Genomic DNA, 21,761 nt, shown 5'->3' on the forward strand with positions numbered 1-21,761 from the left:
CGGTTGAATATTTCTGATACTGGAATTATTCCTTCTGACCATTACAAGTGTATTAATTGGTTTCATCTTTACAGTGCCGTGTGTTAATTTTCATTTGAAATAGCCAAGTGTGTAGCTGCAGTCTGTAATAACTGGCCCTCTCTTTGTTACAGACCAACTTAATGAAAATTAACTAAATTATTGTATTTTCTTGCAATTTGGAGTACATTGTAATACTAAGCAAAAATAGCTCTCCGGGAAGAATAGTTACACCTATTTGCAACATCAAAATAAAAATAATTTAGCAGCTACTGCAGAACTTCATAAACTAAAATAATTTGATTAATACCTTTTGTTAAAATAATACATAGTTGAATGTCAAATGAATATTTTAAGTATTTGCACATTATGACTAACAGGATCTTCCAGCTCATTTTCCTCTTGGATCCTCTTGAAGGTGTTTTTTTTTTCAGTAATACATCCAAAATATAGCATGTTACAAAATCTGTAAGTGTAGCATATTAATTTGGTAAGTTAGTTTATTATTGTCACATGTACTGAGGTACAGTGAAAATCTTTGTTTTGCATGTCATCCATATAGATCACAATAACAGAATAGAGAATATGGTGTTATGGGTACAGAGAAAATGCAGTGCAGGCAGACAATAAGGTGCAAGACCATTGCAAGGTAGTATGTAAGGTCAAGAGTCCATCTTATCGTACTAGGGGATGTTCAATAGTATTATAACAGGGGAATAGAAGCTGTCCTTGAGCCTGGTGGCACGAGCTTTCAGGCTCTTGTATCTTCTACCCGGTGCCCAAGGGAGAAGAGAGAACATCTGGGGTGGGTGGGGTCTTTGATTATGCTGGTTGCTTTACCAAGGCAGCAAGAAGTGTAGACAGAGTCCATGGAGGGGAGGCGGGAGCTCTGATTACATTGGAGCTGATTCGAGAAGCTGGTCTATGTACTTTGTTATATTTGACCTATCTACACCCTGGTGTTTGCAGCCTACCTTGCTAATGCCACTCCTCATATTTCCTAATGGTTGTAAACCTCTGCAGTTGGGCAATGTAGACCCTGTCCCCAGCTATTATTCAGTAATGAAAGTCACTCCTGCAAACCTGCAAAATCACAAACATAATGAGATACTGTGACTCACTTATAAGTGTGCCACTGGTTTGCAGTACATTATAAATCACAGCATAATTTTAACTGCTTTACAAAAATTATGACTTTCCACATCACTCTTGATTTTTGATTCCACAAATTCTCTGACAAAGTTACTGAATACGATGGTTAATAATTTCATGTTAGGTTGCATTCTCCTTGCATCAAAAGAGACTCTGGGTGATGTTGCAAAAAGTAAGCCTTTACCGAACAGCAGCGTCAGTATGTCCCTTTTTTCTTGAGGGAAAATAAAAAAAAATGTTTGGAGACATTTTTGCAGCTTGTTTGTCATACAGGATGTTATAGCTCAGAAACTGGCCTTTTGGCCTAACAAGTTTCTGCTGAAGTTTATGTTCCACACAACATGCAACTAATTTGCAACCAGTCCTAAATAAATGACCTTGTGACTGTGGCTTTTAAAAGCTCTCTTCATTATTTCCTGCTCAAAGTTTGTGCATAAGATTTGAGAGAGAAAATTCCTTGGTTCGTATAATTTTCATTGATTAAGGGGCATAGTGCACTGATACTTAAAGCATGAACTATTGATCATGGACATGAGTTCAAATCAGAATAGGGCAGCTATGGAAATTAAGTAATTAAACAAATTGGAAATAAAAAGATAGTGTTAATAATAGTGAAGCATGAAACTATTGGATGGTTGCACAAATTTATCTGGTTCATAAATGCCTTAAAGAGCAGGACTTGCACAGTAAACAGGGCAGGACTTGCAAAGTAAATGGTAGGGCCCTGGAGAGTGTTATAGACAGAATGATCTATTTACATAATACCCCAAAAGTGGCGACACAGGTAGACGGTGGTGAAAAAGGCATTTGGCACACTTGCCTTCATCGGTCAGGGCATCAAGTATAGGAGTTGGGACATCCTGTTGCAACTGTATTGGTTGTTGGTGAGACCTCACTTGGAGTATTGTGCTCAGTTCTGGTTGCCCAGTTATAGGAAGGATGTCTTTAAGCTGGAAAGGGTGCAGAAAAGATTCATGAGAATCTTACCAGGACTGGTGCCACGTGCTAGCGAGGTCAGAAATAGAAAGATTGGCCAGATGAATTTGTGGCTGAGGAGCCGGTGCAGGGGGCAGGGAATCAGGTTCTTGGACCATTAGGATCTCTTCTGGGTAAAGGTGGCCTGTACAAGAGGGACGGGTTGCACTTGAACCAGAGAGGGACCCATATCCTTGCAGGAAAATGCTACACAGGAGGATTGGTGGGTGGGTGAGACTCTGAGCAGGAGCAAGTCATGGGATAAAGCAGTAGCCAGTAAGGGCAAGTTTAGTAATCAGAATAGCCAGGGATAAAGTGAAGGCGAGGAAAGGAATACTCAGTTAAACTGCACTTATTTCAATGCACGAGTTTAACAGGTAAGGCAGAAGAACTCAGAGCATGGATTGGCTCTGAGGATTAGGATGTTATAGCCATAACAGAAACATGGCTGAGAGAAGGTCAGGACTGGCAGTTTAATATTCCAGGATACAGATGCTACAGGTGTGACAAAGATGCAGGTGAGCAAGGAGGGGGTGTTGCCTTTTTGATGGAGGACATAACAGCAGTGCTTAGAGACGACATCCTTGGGGATCATCCAGTGAGGCCGTATGGGTAGAACTTAGAAAAAAGAAGGGGAGGGTCACTCTAACGGGGCTGTATTATAGACCCCCCAATAGTCAGCGGGAACTTGAGGTGCAGGTGTGTAGAGAAATTGCTCATAGTTGTGTGAATAATAGGGTTGTATTAGTGGGAGATTTTAATTTCACAGTATTGACTGGACCACCCAGACTCTTAAGGGCCTGGACGGGGTGGAATTTGTGAAATATGTCTGGGAAAGTTTCATGAGTCAATATATAGAGGACCCTACTCAGGAGGGTGCAATACTGGACCTCCTCTCAGGGAATGAAGCAGGGCAAGTAACTGAAGTGGCAGTCAGGGAGCACTTTGGCTCTAGTGACCATAATTCTATTAGTTTTATGATAGTGAAGGAAAAAGATAGGACAGGTCCACAGGTTAGGGTCCTGAACTGGACCAAGGCTAATTTTGGGGGGAATTTGGCAGGATTTAGCAGAGGTCGGTCGATTGGGTGAGCCTGTTTGAAGGGAAAGGAATGAATGGCAAGTGGGAGGCTTTTAAGAGCATGATATCAAGAGTCCAGTAGCAGCATGTTCCTGTTAGGGTGAAGGGTAAACCTGGCAAGTTCAGGGAACCTTGGCTGACAAGATATTGAGGCTCTGGTCAAGAAAAAGGAAACATTATTTAGGTTTAGGAGGTTGGAGACGAGTGATTCCCTTGATGACTATAAAAAGATTAAGAATACTCTTAAGAGGGAAATCAGGAGGGCAAAGAGAGGGTATGAGATGGATCTAGTAGGTAAGGTTAAAGAAAATGCCAAGAGGTTCTATTAAGAGTAAAAGGGTGACCAGGGAAAGAGTAGGTCCCCTTAGAGATCAGCAGGGCTGCATCTCTTGAGCCACAGGAGATGGGAGAGATTTTTAATGAATATTTCTCCTCTGTGTTTACTGAGGAGAAAATCATGGTTGCTCGAGATAAGGGAAACAAGTGGTGATGTTTTGGAGAACATTTGTATTACCAGAGAAGAGCTATTTGCAGCCTTGCAGCTCATTAGGGTGAATAAATCCCTAGGGCCTGACCAAGTGCATCCTTGGACTTTGTGGGAGGCTAGAGAAGAAATTGCGGAGGCCCCCACGGAGATATTTGCTTCATCGTTAGCCACTGGTGAAGTTCCCGAAGACTGGAAGGTGGCTAATGTTGTTTCATTGTTTAAGAAGGGTAGCAAGGACAAGCCAGGGAACTACAGGCCCGTCAGCCTGACATCAGTAGTGGGGAAGTTACTGGTAGGAATTCTGAGGGACAGGATCTACCAGCATTTGGATAGTCAGAGTCTAATTAGGAGGAGTCAGCATGGCTTTGTGCGTGGAAAGTCCTGCTTGATGAACCTTTTGAAGAGGTAATGAAAAAGGTAGATAAGGGTAGGGCAGTGGATGTTGTCTATTTGAACTTTAGCAAGGCTGTCAACAAAGTCCCACATGGTAGGCTGGTCTGGAAGGTCAGGTCCTACGGAATCCAGGGAGAGTTAGTTAGGTGGATTCAAAATTGACTCCAAAGATCTTGTACAATCAATTAAACTGTTTACATGCACATGATTATACAATTGATTACCTACATACCTTCATAACTGTAAATTTAACCAATTATGAATTCACTCCATTTTTTTCTCTTTATTTGCTGAACTTCACTTGCAAGTTGCCCTTGATTTCTCTGAAGTATCGGCTCTAGGCACCAATAATTCCAGTACATCACTTTCCCAGGGAGATCTCGTACACATTTGGTCTGGCATCTGTTCTGCAACTGTTGCCTCAACATCATTGGTTTGTGACTTTGAATACATTGCATTATATATTCTGGATGGCATTCTTCTTAGTGTTAGCTGTATGCACTAACCTATTGATATAAAACCTCATACAAGGCTAATAATATGTAGATACTCTGAACTCAGTTGCAATAATTGCAGTTGCTGGAAATGTGAAATGAAAACTCAGCAGGTCAAGCAGCATCTACGAGAAAGAGAGTGAGAAACAGTTAAGGTTTTAGGTCAATGACCCTTCATCAGAACTGGTTCAATAACAATCTCTACTTTGTTTGCTTCTTAAAGCTCTCCATTTTTGAGTCTTTGTCTCCATGCCACCTTGCATCTGATTTCCACTCCGACTCATAGTAGATACTGGATCTCTCCTCTTTCCTACTGCCACTTATGACTTTCCTTTCCAGGATTGTCCCCACAGTTTTTAAACTCCATAGTGACTCTTTTCAATCTGATAAATTGCATTTCCAGCTATTATTAAATCCATGCCTAATGTGCCATCAAAGGATCTTCAGAGCTTTGGAACTGTCTCCACATTGCAATGCAATCCTCTCTCAAAGCACCCCACCCAGTCTGTTCTTGATTCAATGCATTTAGCAGTTCTGTAAATAAAAAGTTCTTTGTAGGTGCTGAGCCCTTCCCCCGAACTTGTGCAGTCCCATCTTCTCTGCTTTTATTGACTTTGCTAGACCCACCCTGTTTGTTGCTTCTTTTCTTTCTTGTGGTCTCTTGCAGTGAAACAACTGTTTTCCTAAAACTTCTGTGAACTGATCATCTCGTGTTCTTCTTGCAATCTTTTGAGGTTTTCAATAGTCACACTGTACTGAAATTGCCTCTGAGATAGCTCATCCCAGTCCATTCCTCCTGACCGTCTTGTTATCTTGCTCTACCATTATGTTTCTCAAAATCACAGTTACCTGTAATTGATACCAGGATGGAAGATGTATTGATGCCATCATGGCACAATTACTGGTTCACTTGTGATCATACAGTGAAATACACATGTGCCTGGTCTTCACTGTCTGGTACCTGACCGGTCAGTACTATGAATCCATACACACATCTTCCATATGCTGAAGGAATTCTCTTTATAAATCCACATTTCCATTTACTGCCATGCTGCTTCACCAGATCCTTTGACTCTATATCGTACAATGGTCCTTGAGTTCCTTTCATTTGCTGCTTGCGTAAGCAAATAAAACATGGAATTGAAAACAGAACTCCCTCTATTGAAGGTAGTGTGTGAGTACAACAATGTATCAAGAGCAATATCATATGATTTTAAAAAAACATTCCTTCAATGTACCCTATACACCCACATACACCTTCCAGCCTGGAAGGATCATTCCCTCTAAGAAACACAGCTTGTTTCAAATTAAAGTAAAAGTAGTAGATTGTGGTAACCTGGGGGAGATAAAAGGAGGAAAGTGGAAATACTCAGCAGGTCAGACAGAGTCTGTGGTAAGAAACAGGGTTAATGTTGCCAGTTGATGATTTTTCATCAGAAATGACCAATCTGATACAAACTGGAAAGGGTAGCTATCTGAAAATGTTTAACTTAATGTTGTCTTTAGGGTTGTAATGTGCCGAGTTGGGAGATGAGCATGGATTGGAAAAGTATGGGAGGGAAGAGAAAGGGGCGTTGGAGTGGGATGGAGAATTGAAGAGATGGGCAACTAAAAGCTCAAAGGTACCTTTGTAGACTGAATGAAGATGTTGGTCACCCAGTCTGCTTTTGCTTTCTCCATTGCAGAGGAGACCACATTTTGAGCACTTTGGAAGAGCACTGCTTCACCTGGAAGAAGTATTTGAATCTCTGAATGCTGGGAATGCAAGCAGTAAAAGGGCAGGCGATGCATTCGGAGGTATATGAGAAGGGAAATAGTTGGTGGGGATGGAGGAGTAAACAGTCCCCAAGGAGAAGAGGTGAAGCTGTACCTTGGCGGGGCGGTGGGGGGGGGGGGGGGTTGGTGGGTGGTGGGTGGAATTATGGAGAACGACCTGTTGAATGTAGCTTGGTGGGGTGGATAGTGAAGACAAGGGTACCCTATTCTCATTCTGGCTAGGAGGAGAGGGGTGAGAGTGGAAGTGTGGGAAATGGAACAGATGTGATTGAGAGCCCTGTCAAGTATGGTGGAAGGCAAACAAGAGTTAAGGAAAATGGAAAACATGTCAGAATCTCATATGGTTTGGAATCACTGTCCAAACAGATGTGATGGAGCCAGAGACCCTCAGACAATGAAATGGAGTCCTTTAGTGTTTGAAGGGTGGTAGGAGATGTAATCAAGCTTGTTATGGAAGTCCATGTGCTTGTAATGGATATTGGTCACTAACTTTACAGCTATGTAAGACCATGAAGCGGCACCAATACAATCATCAGCGCACCAGAAGAAGAGGTGAGGAGGGGACCTGAGTAGGACTTAAAGAAGGACTATTCCACATATTACATATAGATGCAGGCATAACTTGAATCACATGAGTACTGTAGCTACACCCTTGAGTTAGAGAAAGTGAGTGGACTTAAAGGAGAAGCTGTTCAATGTAAGAACAAGTTCTTCCAGTCAAAGGAAGTTGGTGGTGGAGTGGGATTAGTTGGGCCACTGTTTGAATTGCTGAAGCCATTCTGTATGGGAGGGAGGTCTCTGGGGATTGGACGTACAGTATGAAAATGAGTATGCTGAGACCAGGAAACTAAAAAGTGTCAAAGCAGCAGTGGGCATCAGAGGTGGGACTGATGTATGCAGGAAGAGACTGGACTAGAATAGGGTCATGATATGCAGGTCTACTAGGACTGTCTGGCTTGTGGATCTCTGGGAGGAAGTAGAAATAGACTCAGGGATGTTGGAGGCTGAGGAGGGAAGATCAGAGGAATTGAGGTCAGTGACTATATGGGTGGCTATAGTCTGATGTTCCCTGGTGGAGTCATGGTCCAGACAGAGGTATGATGAGTTGTCAGCTTTTGCTAGGTAGGTGTCAGTTTGCCAAGGTATAACTGTTGCCTCCTTTGGTGGGTTTGATGATAATGTGGGACCTTTGTGAGTGGAGTGCTGAAATTTCAAAGGTTGGTGGGTTAGACTGAGTGGTCGGAGTGGAGGTTATAAGTGTGAAGGAGATTGCGTACAGGCTGTATTGCACTTAATTCTTCTCTAGAAGTGTCTGAGGCATTTGATTTTAGAAGCTGGAAGATTTATAGTTGACATTAAATATACTGACAGAAATAGCCCATGCACGATAGAAAATTGAAGTGCTTAGTTACGAGCATTGGTCTTTATAACAAGTACTCCATTCTACAAAATGTGACGAGATGCCATTATATCATCTTTTATTTTATCCACGTATCGTTGTCCTGCACCACTTGTCTTACAGGTGAAGTTTTTCGAAAGAAAAGGATGAATATGCAGTAGTAGTGTGGAAATGGAAGGAATTAACTTTGGTTTCTGTGTTCCTACTAGATATAATTCAAATATTCTGTAATCTTAACTGTTCCATGACTTTCTTTTTCCCCCTCTCCACTTTTCCTTTTGGTTTTCTCCCTTTATCCCATTTCTCTTGAAGGAAATGAATCATTCTACAGTACAGTTCTACTTGTGGCAGCACCGCTTCAATACCTTGCCCACGTGGCCATTCAACATGCGAGACTGGACAGTGAGTATTGCCCGACCATTTGACTGTGAGCATCATCGCAGTCAGTTCCTTCTCGCCCAATGTCCACACACTTAATAGCAGTAAGAGAACCTGAGCTAGTTCTGTTCTCTATTCTTCCCTCCCCCTGCACTCCAAGCAGTTTTGGATACCAAAGCCAATTGTAGTTCCCCACTGTCAGCCTAGTTTACCAATGCCACGCTAAACTGGAATGTTTCTGATCTGTATGGCCCAATGTGGCCATGTAATGCTTTACTGCACTGATGTGAAGGGGGATGGAGAACTTTTGTGAATTGCAAAGGAAAAAGGATCAATTAAAATTCAGAGCTTACATCGGTCAATGCATTTACATTACTGTTCTCTCATCACCACACTTGCCTACCTTTTGCACTGTTTTTTTTGGTCACTTTGCATAATCTCTATATTGCACAAATAGCTCTATCAAATGGCCTAGAGGAGATAGATAATGAGGCTGAAAAAGGAGTTTGAGTTTCTCCCTTTTACATTAGTTTACATGTTTTCACAGGGGCTCTGCAATTGCGAAGATAATTGGAAAGAATGTCCAGAAAATTCCGAAATTTGCTAGAACAGTCAATATGTGGGTCTTTGAAGAGCTGGTTAATAACAGGAAATTAACTGAAATTATAAACCAAGAACATGAGAATGTTAAATATCTGCCTGGATATAAACTGCCTGAAAATGTGGTAAGGTAATAGTCAGAAAGTATGTCACTGATGAATTGTTTTTCATTTAATCTTGCTAATACTTTGACATAGAAATTATTGTTATCATCAAACTTCGAGTATGTTTGCTAAATTTTTATTGTTACCAAAGGGGTAATTGATAGTCAGCATGGAATCAGTGGGCCGAAGGGCCTGTTTCCTTGCTGTCTGGTCTGACTCTGAATGGTTCTAAACAGGATCCCAGCATGCATATCTGGATCAAGCAATGGACCATACCTTTCATCAGAACTGAGAAAATTTAGAGAGACAACATGCTTTAAGTTGCAGAGAAGGGGGAGGAATGGAAAGAAAAAGGGAATTGTCTGTGATAGGTTGGAAATCAGCCATAATTCTGATATTCCCAATTATACCTAATTAAACCCATCCTTTGTTTCTTAACTTTAGATCCATTGTTGCACCTTGACCTTGCCCCAGGGAACATTTCATAGAACTGTACAGCATAGAAACAGGCTATTTGCCCCAGCTCATCCATGGCGACCAGTAGCATCCTTCTGTATTAACCCATCACCCAGCACTTGGTCCATAGCCTTCTATGCCTAAGTGATTCAAGTGTTCATCTAGACACTCAAATGCTGTTAGTGACCCAGCTTCAACCACTCTCTCAGGTAGTGCATTTCCAGGTACTTGCCACTCTCTGGGTGAAGAAGGCCCCCTTCATATTCCCTCTGAATCTCTTCTCCCTTGTCCTAAACCTATGTTCTCTGGTTTCATCTACCTCTGAAATGGACAAAAGTTTCCTGCAGTCTGCCTATCTATAACCCTCATGATTTTATATACCTCTGTCATGTCCATCCTTAGCTTGCTCTGCTCTAGGTGGAAGAGACCCAGCTCCTCCAATCTCTCCTTGTAACTGTACTGCTCCATCCCAGTCAACACCTAAGCGAATCTCCTTGTATCCTCTCTGGCACTATCACATTCTTCCTATGCCTTGGTGACCAGAATATGTTCTTCCTATCTTGACTTTTTTTTCACTTCCCTTTAATCTCTTTCTATGGGTATCCATCACTCTTAGATTTATAAAATTCTATAATTGTTATTGTTACGGTAGAGAAAGAGGTCATTGAGTCTATCCAATTCATGCTGGTTCCTCAATCCAACAGTTCCATTCCCCCCAGCACCTTAAGAACATAGAGCTCTACAGCACAGTACAGGCCCTTTGGCCCACTACGTTTTGCTGACATTTTATTCTACTCTAATATCTATCTAACCCTTACCTCCCACATAGCCCTCTATTTTTCTATCATTCATGTGGCTATCTAAGAGTCTCTTAGATGTCCCTAATGTATCTGCCCCACAACCTCTGCTGGCAGTGTATTCCACGCACCCACCACTCTCTGTGTAACAAAAACTTACCTCTGACATCCTCCTTATACCTTCCTCCAATCACCTTAAAGTTATGCCCCCTCGTTTTTGCCCTGGGGAAAAAGTCTCTGACTGTCCACTTAATCTATGCCTCTTATTATCTTGTACACCTCTATCAAGTCACCTCTCATCCTCCTCCTCTCCAAAGAGAAAAGCCCTAGCTCACTCAACCTATCCTCATGAGACATGCTCTCCAATCCAGGCAGCATCCTGGTAAATCTCCTCTGCACCCTCTCTAAAGCTTCCACATCCTTCCTATATTGAGGTGACTAGAACTGAACACAATATTCCAAGTGTGGCCTAACCAGAGTTCTACAGAGCTGCAACATTACCTCACTGCTCTTGAACTCAATACTCTGACTAATGAAGGCCAACACACCATACGCCTTCTTAACAACCCTATCGACCTGTGCTGCAACCTTGAGGGACCCCAAGATCCCTCTGTTCTTCCACACTACTAACAGTCCTGCCATTAACCTTGTATTCTGCCTTCAAATTCAATCTTCCAATGTGTATCGCTTCACATTTTTCTGGGTTGAACTCCATTTGCCACTTATCAGCCCAGCTCTGCATCCTATCAATGTCCTGTTGTAATCTACAGTAACCTTCTACACTATCCACAACACCGACCTTCGTGTCATCTTCTCCAATAGGCCTCCAATTTGTTTTCTCTCACTTTCTTTTGCAACTCCTGTCCTTTTTCCTCTTTCCTCTTACTTTCCCCACTATCTAGGCCTCAAATGCTCTTTCCTAGTGGAGCAGCAATTTACTTGCATTTCTTTCAATTTGGTATACTTTATTCACACTCTACTGGGGAGACTGAGTGCAGATTGCATGATACCATTGCAGAACATCTGCATTCAGTCCACCCTGAGCTGCTGCTCACTAGTCATTTTAATTCTTCACCCTACTCCCATTCTCATTCTGAGCTATAAAAATGTAAGAAACTGGAGCAGGAGCAAGAGTTGGCCAATCAACTTCTTGAGCTGCTCCACCATTCATGGCTGATCCAGTTTTGGCCTCAGCACCATTTTCCACACTCTTTCACCATACCCACACACCCCCACCCAATCCCTTGCAGTTCAAATATTTGTCAGTGCCTACTTTGAATATATTTATCAGCTCTGCCTCCACAGCTCTTTAGGTTAGAAAATTTTAAAGAGTCACAACTGTCTGAGAGATGAAATTCCTCCTCGCATCCATTATTCTGAAACCATGCCCCCTACTATTAGATGCCCCCACTAGAAGAAACATCCTGTGAGCATCCACCATGTCAATCCCATCAGAATCTTCTATGTTTCAATAAGACCACCACATCTAAACTCTAGTGAGCATAGGCTCAATCTGCTCAACCTCTGTTCATATGCCAAACTTTCACTCTGGAAATCAACCTTCTCTGCACAGCTCCAATGCAAATATATCCATCCTTAAATATGGAGACAAAAACTGTGCACAGTACTCCAGGTGTGATTTCAGCCTGCATCCTGCAAAGCTGCACGGGAAAGGAACAGCATTCCCTCCATTATTTGGACTTCTGCTCTCACCTGACTCCTCCCATCTAGAACATTTCATCTTCTGCCTGGGTATGTTGAAACCATTGAAACTTAATACTTGAATTCCAACAATTTCAGATAACCAGTCCTTTTAACTTCCTCTTTCTCTCAATGAATGCTTCAATTTGCTTCTTTTGTGTACTCTAATCTTTGTGTACTCTAATCTTTATGTCACCTTTTGGAATAATTATATCTTGGTCTCTGTCCTACCAGGTTATTCCCTCTTATTTTCTCCACCCATCCCCCTCTCTGCAACTGAAAACACAAAATGCTGGAAAGACTCGGCAGGACAGGCAGCATTTGTGGAGAAAGAAAGGTTTAATATTTCAAGTTGAAGATCCTTCATCAGACAAAGGATCTTGACCTAAAATATTAACTCGACTTCTATTTCTACAGATGCTGGCTGACCTGCTAAATATTTGCAGCATTTTCTGTTTTTATTTCAGATTTCTAGCATCTGCAGTTTTTTTTCCATTCATCAAGGAAATTAATTAGCAGGGCGCTGGGGGATAAAGTGGGGAAATAAAACTGATGGGATTGAGTTTATGCCAGCTGTTAATGGACTAATGGGCCAAATGGTCATCTCCAATTCAGTGACAATTCCTTGATTGTATGCACCAGACTTTGTGAGGATACATCTCTCCTGCTTGTTTACTGGCAGCTCAGATGCCATTTTATTCAAAGACAAAGTTGAGTTTATTGTCATATGCACAAATACATGTATGCAGAGGTGCAGTGAAAAACTTGCTTGCAGCAGCATCACAGGCACATAGCATTGTATAAGCAGCATTCACTAGAAAAACATAAATTAAACTTAATTTTTACAAGAAAGAACACAATTAAAACAAACAAAACACACAATCCATTTTAGTGCAAAGTGATCAAAGTGGTCATAGTGTTGCTAAAGTCTAGTGATTTGGGTTGTGCCGGTTGGTTCAAGAACTGAATAACTCCTCGGCCTTGAGCTTCTTGAAGTGTTTTCATTTATTGAACCAATGCTGCACAGGTACCCCTACTAGTTTGTTGGGATACCACAGTGGTCAGATGTTTCACATCCCATTTAAAATACGATATTTTACTGGGCATGTCACCTAGAGTGCTGCATGCAGTAGATCTAGTAAGTCATGGCTTTGTACATTCATTTCTGCTTATGGAGGGTAGATCAATGGATGGGGGTGGGGTGAACAACCGAGAATGTGGAGTCAAAACAGGAACTTGCTTTAGGGAAGATCAACCCATCAAAGTTCAACCACGTGCATTGCGTGATGGTATTTCAAGCCCAGTATATCTTTAGCTATTTCCAGTTCTGATGAAAGCTTGCAAATCAAGAAACTGCAGTTGATGGAAGTCTGAAATAAGAACAGAAATGCTGGAGACACTTGGCAGGTCGGGCCACATCTGTAGAATGAAAAACAGTTAACGTTTCAGAACTGGGAAGGAGTTCTGATGAAGGATGTTCAACCTGAAATGTTAACCTTGTTTCTCTTTCCACAGATGCTGCCTGACCTGCCAAGTGTCTCCAGCATTTCTGTTCTTATTTCACCTGAAAACTTGTTGACATGAAAATTGAACACTTTTTTTGTTCTGAAGATTTGCTGAGTTTTTTTTCCAGTATTTTCTGTTTTTAATTCATTTATCCACTGCATTTATTATTGTCATCGGCATATAGCAATGATCAAATTGGAGGTTGGAAAGGTGATGTGCTCCATGACTTTCAATGTTGGGAGAAACAGACTTGCTACATTCCCTGCTGACAACTTCTATTGAGATTCTTCGCTTCCATTCAGTTCCTCATAGATTCTATGCTTTAATGTATCAAGCTGATGTATTATTCCATAAGCCATTGGATTTAAAATTTCTTGTACTTCCTTTTGAAGAATTGCAAGTTTAATTTTTTAAATTTGAATTGTGTGAACTTTTTGTCATGAAATTAAAACCACTTTGTGAGAGGTTAGGAGTTAAATAAGATATTCATTATACTCCATTTAATTGAATTTGTAGGGTTGTGTGATGTATTAAAAAAAAGACGTGCATCAATACATTACATTTAATGACTAACATTATGATCTTTCAAAGCACTTTACAACCAATTAAATACTTTTGTAGTCGAGTCACTTTTATATTGTAAAGGTCAGTGTGACCTTTGGTGTAGGTGAAATTTGACCATTTTAATTAAATTCAGTGTGTCAACCCCACTGCCTAAGATTTCTAATCCCAATTTATGTTTTTGAAGATAATATTTTAAAAATCACACTATTTCTCCCCTTCTCTTGGAAGATTGACTTGGTTAGGCTCCAGCACCTCATTCACGAAGGCTTTCTTCTATGATCAAAGGACCATTCATTCTGGAGAGCACTGCAGCCAAAGCCATTCATTTTTTTTGCACCTTTGGAGGAGTTAGTCAGGATTGAGGCTGTCTTCACCTATAGCTACAGCTGGGCTCAATGAAATTCTCCAAAGGTCAGGGTCTGTACCACACAAAGCAAACTGCAGGTTCTCAGACTTGATCGCTGATTTGTGCCAAAGTAGAGAATAACCTTTATCAAGCGGTTCACCTTGTGGTACTGTGGGCTGCAGATGAAAAGTATCTCAAATCTTGGAGGAAGATGATCTTGTATTGTTATTTCAATGTTATTATGAATATTAACCTGTTATTGATAGGAGTTGAATGTTCGAGCAGACTAACTATACCTGTTTACTGACAACTCTGGCATCATTGTTATTCCCTCCAAATCCCTGGCTTGTACATTCTTAAACACGTGTCTTCATTTGTTGAACCAGTGTTACACAGGAAGTTGTATGTGAAGCCTCAAGTGTCCAATGTTCTGCTGCGCATATTACCCAGAGAACTATGTGTGGTACAGCCAACAAACCTTATCCTTGCACATGCATTCCCACCTATGAAGGACATATGACGAGTCTACTGTTTCTATGATAGGTTGCATCAAGCAGAAAGAAAATGCCTGCTATTGTTGAACATGTGGTTGGGATGCAATGAACATGTCTTCATGGATATAACAAAAAAAGAAATTATTGTACTGTCTGTAAATGAGCATTATCTTTCTGCATGATTATTTTCTAAACCTTCTGTCATTTTTTCATAGGTTGCTATTCCAGATCTGAAGGATGCCGTACGTGGTGCAAATTTGCTAGTTTTTGTTGTGCCCCACCAATTTATCCGCAAATTATGTGATGACATTGCTGACCTAGTGCCACAGAATGCTCTTGGCATAAGTCTCATCAAGGTACTTAAATATTACAAATGATTCTTTCATTTACCTGGTTATCACACTAGTTCTACTTGAGCAGTGGGAGGGAGGTTCATTTATAAACCCTAAATGATTTCCTTCATTTGTTGGCCTTCAGCTGAGTTAATTCCTGATTCATTCTCCTTCAGGCATCCAACAGATCTGAGCTTCTCTTAAAATCTATAATTCAAGATGGGATGAATCAGAATCAGGTTTACTGTCATTGACGTATGTTGGGAAATCTGTTGTTTTGCGGCAGCAGTACAGTGCAAGACATAAAGACATAAAATTACTATAAGTTACAAAAGTAAATAAATAGTGTAAAAGAGGAATAATGAGGTAGTGTTCATGGGTTCATGGACCATTCAGAAATCTGATGGTGAAGAGGAAGAAGTTGTTCCTGAAACGTTGAGTGTGGGTCTTCAGGCTCCTGTACCACCACCTCGATGGTAGAAATGTGAGGAGGGCATGTACTGGGAGGTACATCATTAGATGGATGCCACCTTCTTGAGGCGCCGCCTCTTGAAGATGTCCTCAATGGCAGGGAAGGGTTGTGCCTGTGATGGAGCTGGCTGAGTCTGTAACACTCTGCAGCCTCTTTCGATCCTAAACATTGGAGGATCTATACCAGGCGGTGATGCAACCAGACAGAATCTGTAGAAATTTGCAAGAGACTTTGGTGACGTACCAAATCTCCTCAAACTCCTAATGAAGTGGAGCCACTGGCGTGCCTGCTTCATGATTGCATCAATGAATATTTAGAAGCATGTGGATTAATCAAAAGAAGGTGCCAAAGTTTTGAAGTGTAAAGCTGACGAGGACATGATAAATAGAAAGACAGGATACTTTTATGGTAGTAGAAGCAAAGTATAAAAGATCACGGTGGCCCTAGTGAATGCATTAGCAATTATTGGCCCTGTCCTCTCTCACTTGCACTTTCTTCTAATTTATTGTTCTGACCCACAACACAAAAAAAAGCATTAAAATTGGAAATGTAGACATCTAACCATTCTCTCCTGAGAGAATGTTGTAGCCATCTAGCATTATCTGGAGTTTTGGGGTATCATTTATAAGATTCAAATCTTTATTTTCTAAATCATGAGTATCCGATCCCTTGGACTCTGTTCCTCTTGAACTAAACCAGCATGCTGAATGGGTAATAGATTAATGTACTGCTGAAGTGATGGTGTTATAAGATAACTTTTCCTATTTTAGTAATGGTGCAAAAGTTCCTTCTTCCTCTATGGGTGGGAGCTGTGAGTGGCCCTTTATTGTGTTAATTGTCATAAACTGAGACCAGAACTATTATCTCTGGATGATGAGAAAGCAGCTAATAAATTAGTATACAAGAACTGATGCTTTAAGTCTTGCATGCGAACACTTAATGCAGTATACATTTTTTCAAAATACATTGTCACAAAATCTGCAGTTTCTGTCAGAAAGGCTGACTGCATAATAACTATTAGAATCCAACTATGCTATTCTTTTTAATTTGCTGGCTTATTTAAAATGGCCAGTAACTAAATTTGCTGCAAACCATGACATTACTTTGTAATTAAACAAATTGCAAAGCTATTGCAAAATATTTTCATTTTAGTTTTGCTGATCATATTTGCTAATTTGTGTAAATTTCCTCATTCCAGGGAATTGATGAAGGACCTGAAGGATTAAAATTAATTTCTGATATAATCAGGGAAAAAATGAAAATTGATGTCAGTGTATTAATGGGGGCCAATATAGCCAATGAGGTTGCAGCAGAGAAGTTCTGTGAAACTACAATAGGTAATTCTGTTTACTTTTTCAACAACTGTGCTTTAAGGCTGCTGAATTTACAACAAAATTCTATGAACTCTGCTATGTACTGTGGCATATTACATTAGCCATCTTGTTAAGTAAATAGTGTGAACTGTTTTATACTGCAGTAATACTTCACTTAAGTTAAGTTATTCTGTGTAGTGTATTAAATCACCATTTAGGAACGAAAATTTTAAAAACAGTAGTTTCTGGACATCTGCAATAAAAACAACATGCTGAACTCTGTTTCTCTTTCCACAGATACTGCCTGACCTGTTGACTATTTACAGCATTTTCTGTTTTTACTGCAGTTAGGGATGATGTTTAAAAGGTTTTCTTGATTTGTTATTTTACTTATAATAGTGAAACATTTCTCCCAATGATATTTACTCTGTTCCTGGCAGGTAGAACATAAATGGTACCCCACTAACACCTCACACTGTGAAAGGTAATCACCTCTCAACCACTTGAACTAAAAAGCACCAGCAGAACTCAGCTGTAAGATGTGAGTGACCAGATAACATAAGTGATGCACAGAGTAGAAGGCATTGCTTTGACTCCTGGTTTGAACTGAAGTAGTTGATCTGAACTGGCATGACAGTTCATGCCATAGACCTTAATACTTGGTAGAAAAAGCAAATATGTAAAAAGCTAATGAGAATGTTGCATTGTGAGGAATTTGTGCAAGAGATTTTCATTTAACTCCTGCAGGAAAATGTTTTTGGTGTTTCAGTCAAAGCCCATATATGAGAAGTGTCTGGAGCCAATTAAACCTTCCTCCAACAGGACTCAGTGCCTTCTTGGGAAAGGGAAACAACATCATGCATTTCCAAAATCTAGATAAAATCCAGAATGATCTCAAAATTGCCGATTACATTTTAGTGATTTATATTTCTTGGCTCTCTCCTGGATTAACTAGCTGAACTATTAGGAAAAGGCTCTTTAATTTGTTAGGAACATAGAATTCATTAAGTCCTTGAGCCTGTTTAGTTATTCAATTAGATCACGATTAAATCTTTCTACCAACATTGGTTCCATATTCCATAATTTTCAAAACAAAAATATCCTAATCTCAGTTTTGAATTTTTCAATTGATTAACCTCTGGAGAATAGGCCACCAGGATTTTAACATAAGAAATAATGCAATTGATTATGTAAAATATGGGTACTGTAGTATTGGCCACAAGGTATATTTGCCAAGTTTAGCGGCTTTCTTGAAAGCATTGCTAATAAAGCTCATTATCAATTGTCCAAATCACAGTATACTGCCTTTCTGCAACAGGTCAGCAGAGCAAGGTGATGGATTCTTGTGAGAAACTAAAATGAATCACTGAATTTGTTCATTGCAAGAAAGATCCATGGAAATGATTAAACATTCACTATCTGCAACAAGTGTTTTTGTTGTTCAAGGGCAACAGTAAAAATTAATATCAGTTGTTTAGAAGAACAAAGTAACAGAGATTTCTTCTACTAGGCAGCAAAAATGTACAAAATGGAAACGTATTCAAAGAGCTCATGCAGACATCCAGTTTTCGTATAACTGTGGTGGAGGATGCAGATACAGTGGAACTGTGTGGAGCATTAAAGGTAAGAAAACATATTGCAGGTTTTTTCAAGAACTTGAATCCTACTGTCATTTGTTTATTCATGATGCCCAATTGTTTATTGGTCTCCCTGAAAAGCAAGCCACTAGAAATGGCTTGGAAATTTTTCATTTCTATATAAACATGGATATCTATGTTGTATGGAGATCATATCCATGATCCTATCCCTAATTGCCACCATAGTAATCAGAATCAGGTTTATTATCACTGACATATGTCGTGAAATTTGTTGGTTTGTGGCAGCAGTACCATTCAAGACACAAAGACATAAAAATTACTGTAAGTTACAAAAATAAATAAATAGTGCAAAAGAGGAATAACAAGTAGTGTTCATGGACCATTCAGAAATCTGATGGTGGAGGGGAAGAAGCTGTTTCCAAGACGTTGAGTGAGAGTCGTCAGGCTCCTGTACCACCACCCTGATGGTAGTAATATGAAGAGGGCATGTCCTGGGCGGTGAGGGTACCTAATGATGGATGCCACCTTTTTGAGGCACCACCTCTTGAAGATATCCTCAATGGCAGGGAGGGTTGTGCCTGTAATGGAGCTGGCTGAGTCTACGACACTCTGCATCCACTTTTGATCCTGAGTACTGGAGCCTCCATCCCAGGCGGTGATTCAACCAGTCAGAATGCTCTCCACCGTACATCTGTAGAAACTTGCAAGAGTCTTTGGTGACATACAAAATCTCCTCAATCTCTTAATGAAGTAGAGTCACTGACATGCCTTCATGATTGCATCAATGTGTTGGGCCCAAGACAGATCCTCTGAGATGTTGACGCCCAGGAACTTGAAGCTGCTCACCCTTTCCACCGCTGACTCCTCAATGAAGACTGTTGTGTGTTCTCCTGACTTCCCCTTCCTGAAGTCCACAATCAATTCCTTGGTCTTGCTGACATTGCATGTGAGGTTGTTGTTGCAACACCACTCAACCAGCTGATCTATCTCACTCCTGCATGTCTCCATCTGAGATTCTACCAACAACAGTGGTGTCGTCGGCAAATTTATAGATGGCGTTTGAGCTGTGGCTAGCCACACAGTCATGAGTGTAGAGAGAGTAGGACGGTAGGCTAAGCACACACATTTGAGGCATGCCTGTGTTGATTGTCAGCAAGGAGGAGATGTTACTACCGATCCGCACTGACTCTGGTCTCCTGATAAGTCGAGGATCCAGTTGCAGAGGGAGGTAAAGAGGCCCAGGTTTTGAAGCTTGTTGATTAGTACTGAGAGGATGATAGTATTGAGCTGTAATCAATAAACAGCAGCCCGACATATGTTTTGCTGTTGTCTAGGTGCTCCAAAGCCGAATGGAGAGCTAGTGGGATTGCGTCCGCTGTAGACCTGTTGTGGCGGTAGGCAAATTGCAGGGGTCCAGGTCCTTGCTCAGGCAGGAGTTAACTTTAGCCGTGACAACCCCTCAAAGCACTTCATCACAGTAGATGTGAGTGCTACTGGGCAATAGTCATTGAGGCAGCTCACCCTGCTCTTCTTGTATGCCGGTATGATTGATGCCCTTTTGAAGTAGGCGGGAATCTCAGTCCGCAGCAATGAGAAGTTGAAGATGTCCTTGAACACTCCAGCCAGTTGGTTGGCATAGGTTTTCAATACCTGGCCAGGTACACCGCCATGGCCTGATGCCTTGCGAGGGTTCACCTTCTTGAAGAATGTTCTGACATTAGCCTCTGAGACAGAGATCACAGGGTCGCTGGATGCTGTGGACATTCACACAGGTGTAGTGTTGTTCACCCTTTCAAAGTGTGCATAGAAGGTGTTAAGCTTCACTGCCATTTATGTTGTGCCACCTTAGGCCTTGGACAACTTCCCATCTCAGGGCTGAAAATGAGGGTCTTGTATTTGAAATGGCTTCCAGCTGATATGCCAGGCAATGAAAGCTTGAATCTAAGCCCCATATGTCTGCCACTTCCAGAAATTTAAAACTTAAACCATCCATGTTTCCAAGTGGTCATGGTGGGAAACCTACCTGCTGAAACCTTGCCACATTAGATCTGTTGCAAGTTCCATGATTTACATTCTTTTCAAAGAAAAGGAAAACCTTTGTGGGAGAAAGGTAAGATTTGGGTAATTTACATTTTTGAATTAATTTAATTATTTTATTGTATTTAATTATTTTAAACTTATTGCAGGTTTTTAAAATTTGATCTGATTTATCGTCCTGCTCTGCACCACCATGGGTGCCAGTACATCGAGCTGGTTGGATCACATTCATTGCGATTTCCTTCCTAAGATGTCCTGGTTGTCTTCCTCCTTTTAAAGGACCTCCATAAATTCCTTGTATTTAGAACATAGAACAGTACAGCACAATACAGGCCCTATGCCCCACAATGTTGTGCCGACCTTTAAACCTCGCCTAAGACCATCTAACCCCTTCCTCCCACATATCCCTCCATTTTAAATTCCTTGAATTCCTTTAAATTCCTTGATCTAGTAATCTCTTGAATTTGACCAATGTATCTGCCTCCATCACCACCCCAGGCAGTGCATTCCATGCCCGCACCACTCTGGGTAAAAAAAAACCTTCCTCCGATATCTCCCTTGAACTTCCCACCCATTACGTTAAAGCCATATCCACTTGTATTGAGCATTGGTGCCCTGGGAAAGAGGCGCTGGCTGTCCACTCTATCTATTCCTCTCAATATCTTGTACACCTCTATCATGTCTCCTCTCATCCTCCTCCTCTCCAAAGAGTAAAGCCCTAAAGCTCACTTCATTGAGTCCCCCTCCCCCAACCTTTCACTTTTTGTACTTTGTTTCCCTCTTATTTCACAAATGCCTTGGGATGTTTTTTGAGTTAAAGACATTGTATCATTGTAAGCGGTTTATTGTTATATAAAAAATAGATGCCACCCTGAATTAAGATTGGGCAAACCAGCTTGATGCCTGTTCCTGATCCAGTGAAACCACCGCATGAAAACCTGTGCAGATACTCAGTGAGCATGCTTGAGTGACACTGTAAATCTCCCACAGTCAAATACACTTAAGTGCCACTTACAACTTTTGGCTGCACATTTCTTGCCTTAAAACAAACACCTGCCAATTGAGAACATGGGTAATCTTGACCACACCACCAATATTTGAGGGCTAACCTGCTGTGATTTTTCAGACATTTTAGGTGCAATGATGCTTAACTGTATAAATTATACTCCTGGCTGATTGTATAACTGAATTGCTCTTGGTGGATGCAGATGGATGGAGTGTGATTTGCACACATTGCCAGACTGTGAGCAGGCAAACTAGGGTTTTAAGGGATCTCTTTTGACAATGGG

At 40.9% G+C, this 21,761-nt stretch overlaps 1 protein-coding gene across 2 annotated transcripts in view; it reads left to right on the plus strand.

Moving 5' to 3' along the window:
• Positions 1-21,761, plus strand: part of LOC127570645 (glycerol-3-phosphate dehydrogenase 1-like protein) — a 42,810-nt gene that overhangs the window by 9,305 nt on the left and 11,744 nt on the right. Inside the window, exons 2-6 of one of the 2 annotated variants that reach the window (XM_052016393.1) lie at positions 8,087-8,176; positions 8,700-8,877; positions 14,936-15,076; positions 16,723-16,861; positions 18,348-18,460. In XM_052016393.1, the coding sequence (XP_051872353.1) occupies positions 8,770-8,877; positions 14,936-15,076; positions 16,723-16,861; positions 18,348-18,460 (501 nt within the window). In that variant the 5' untranslated portion in view covers positions 8,087-8,176; positions 8,700-8,769. The remainder of the gene's footprint in view (positions 1-8,086; positions 8,177-8,699; positions 8,878-14,935; positions 15,077-16,722; positions 16,862-18,347; positions 18,461-21,761) is intronic. The other variant, XM_052016392.1, reaches the window with a different exon arrangement.

This window comes from Pristis pectinata, chromosome 5 (assembly GCF_009764475.1).
Source record: "Pristis pectinata isolate sPriPec2 chromosome 5, sPriPec2.1.pri, whole genome shotgun sequence".
Taxonomy (NCBI): Eukaryota; Metazoa; Chordata; class Chondrichthyes; order Rhinopristiformes; family Pristidae; genus Pristis; species Pristis pectinata.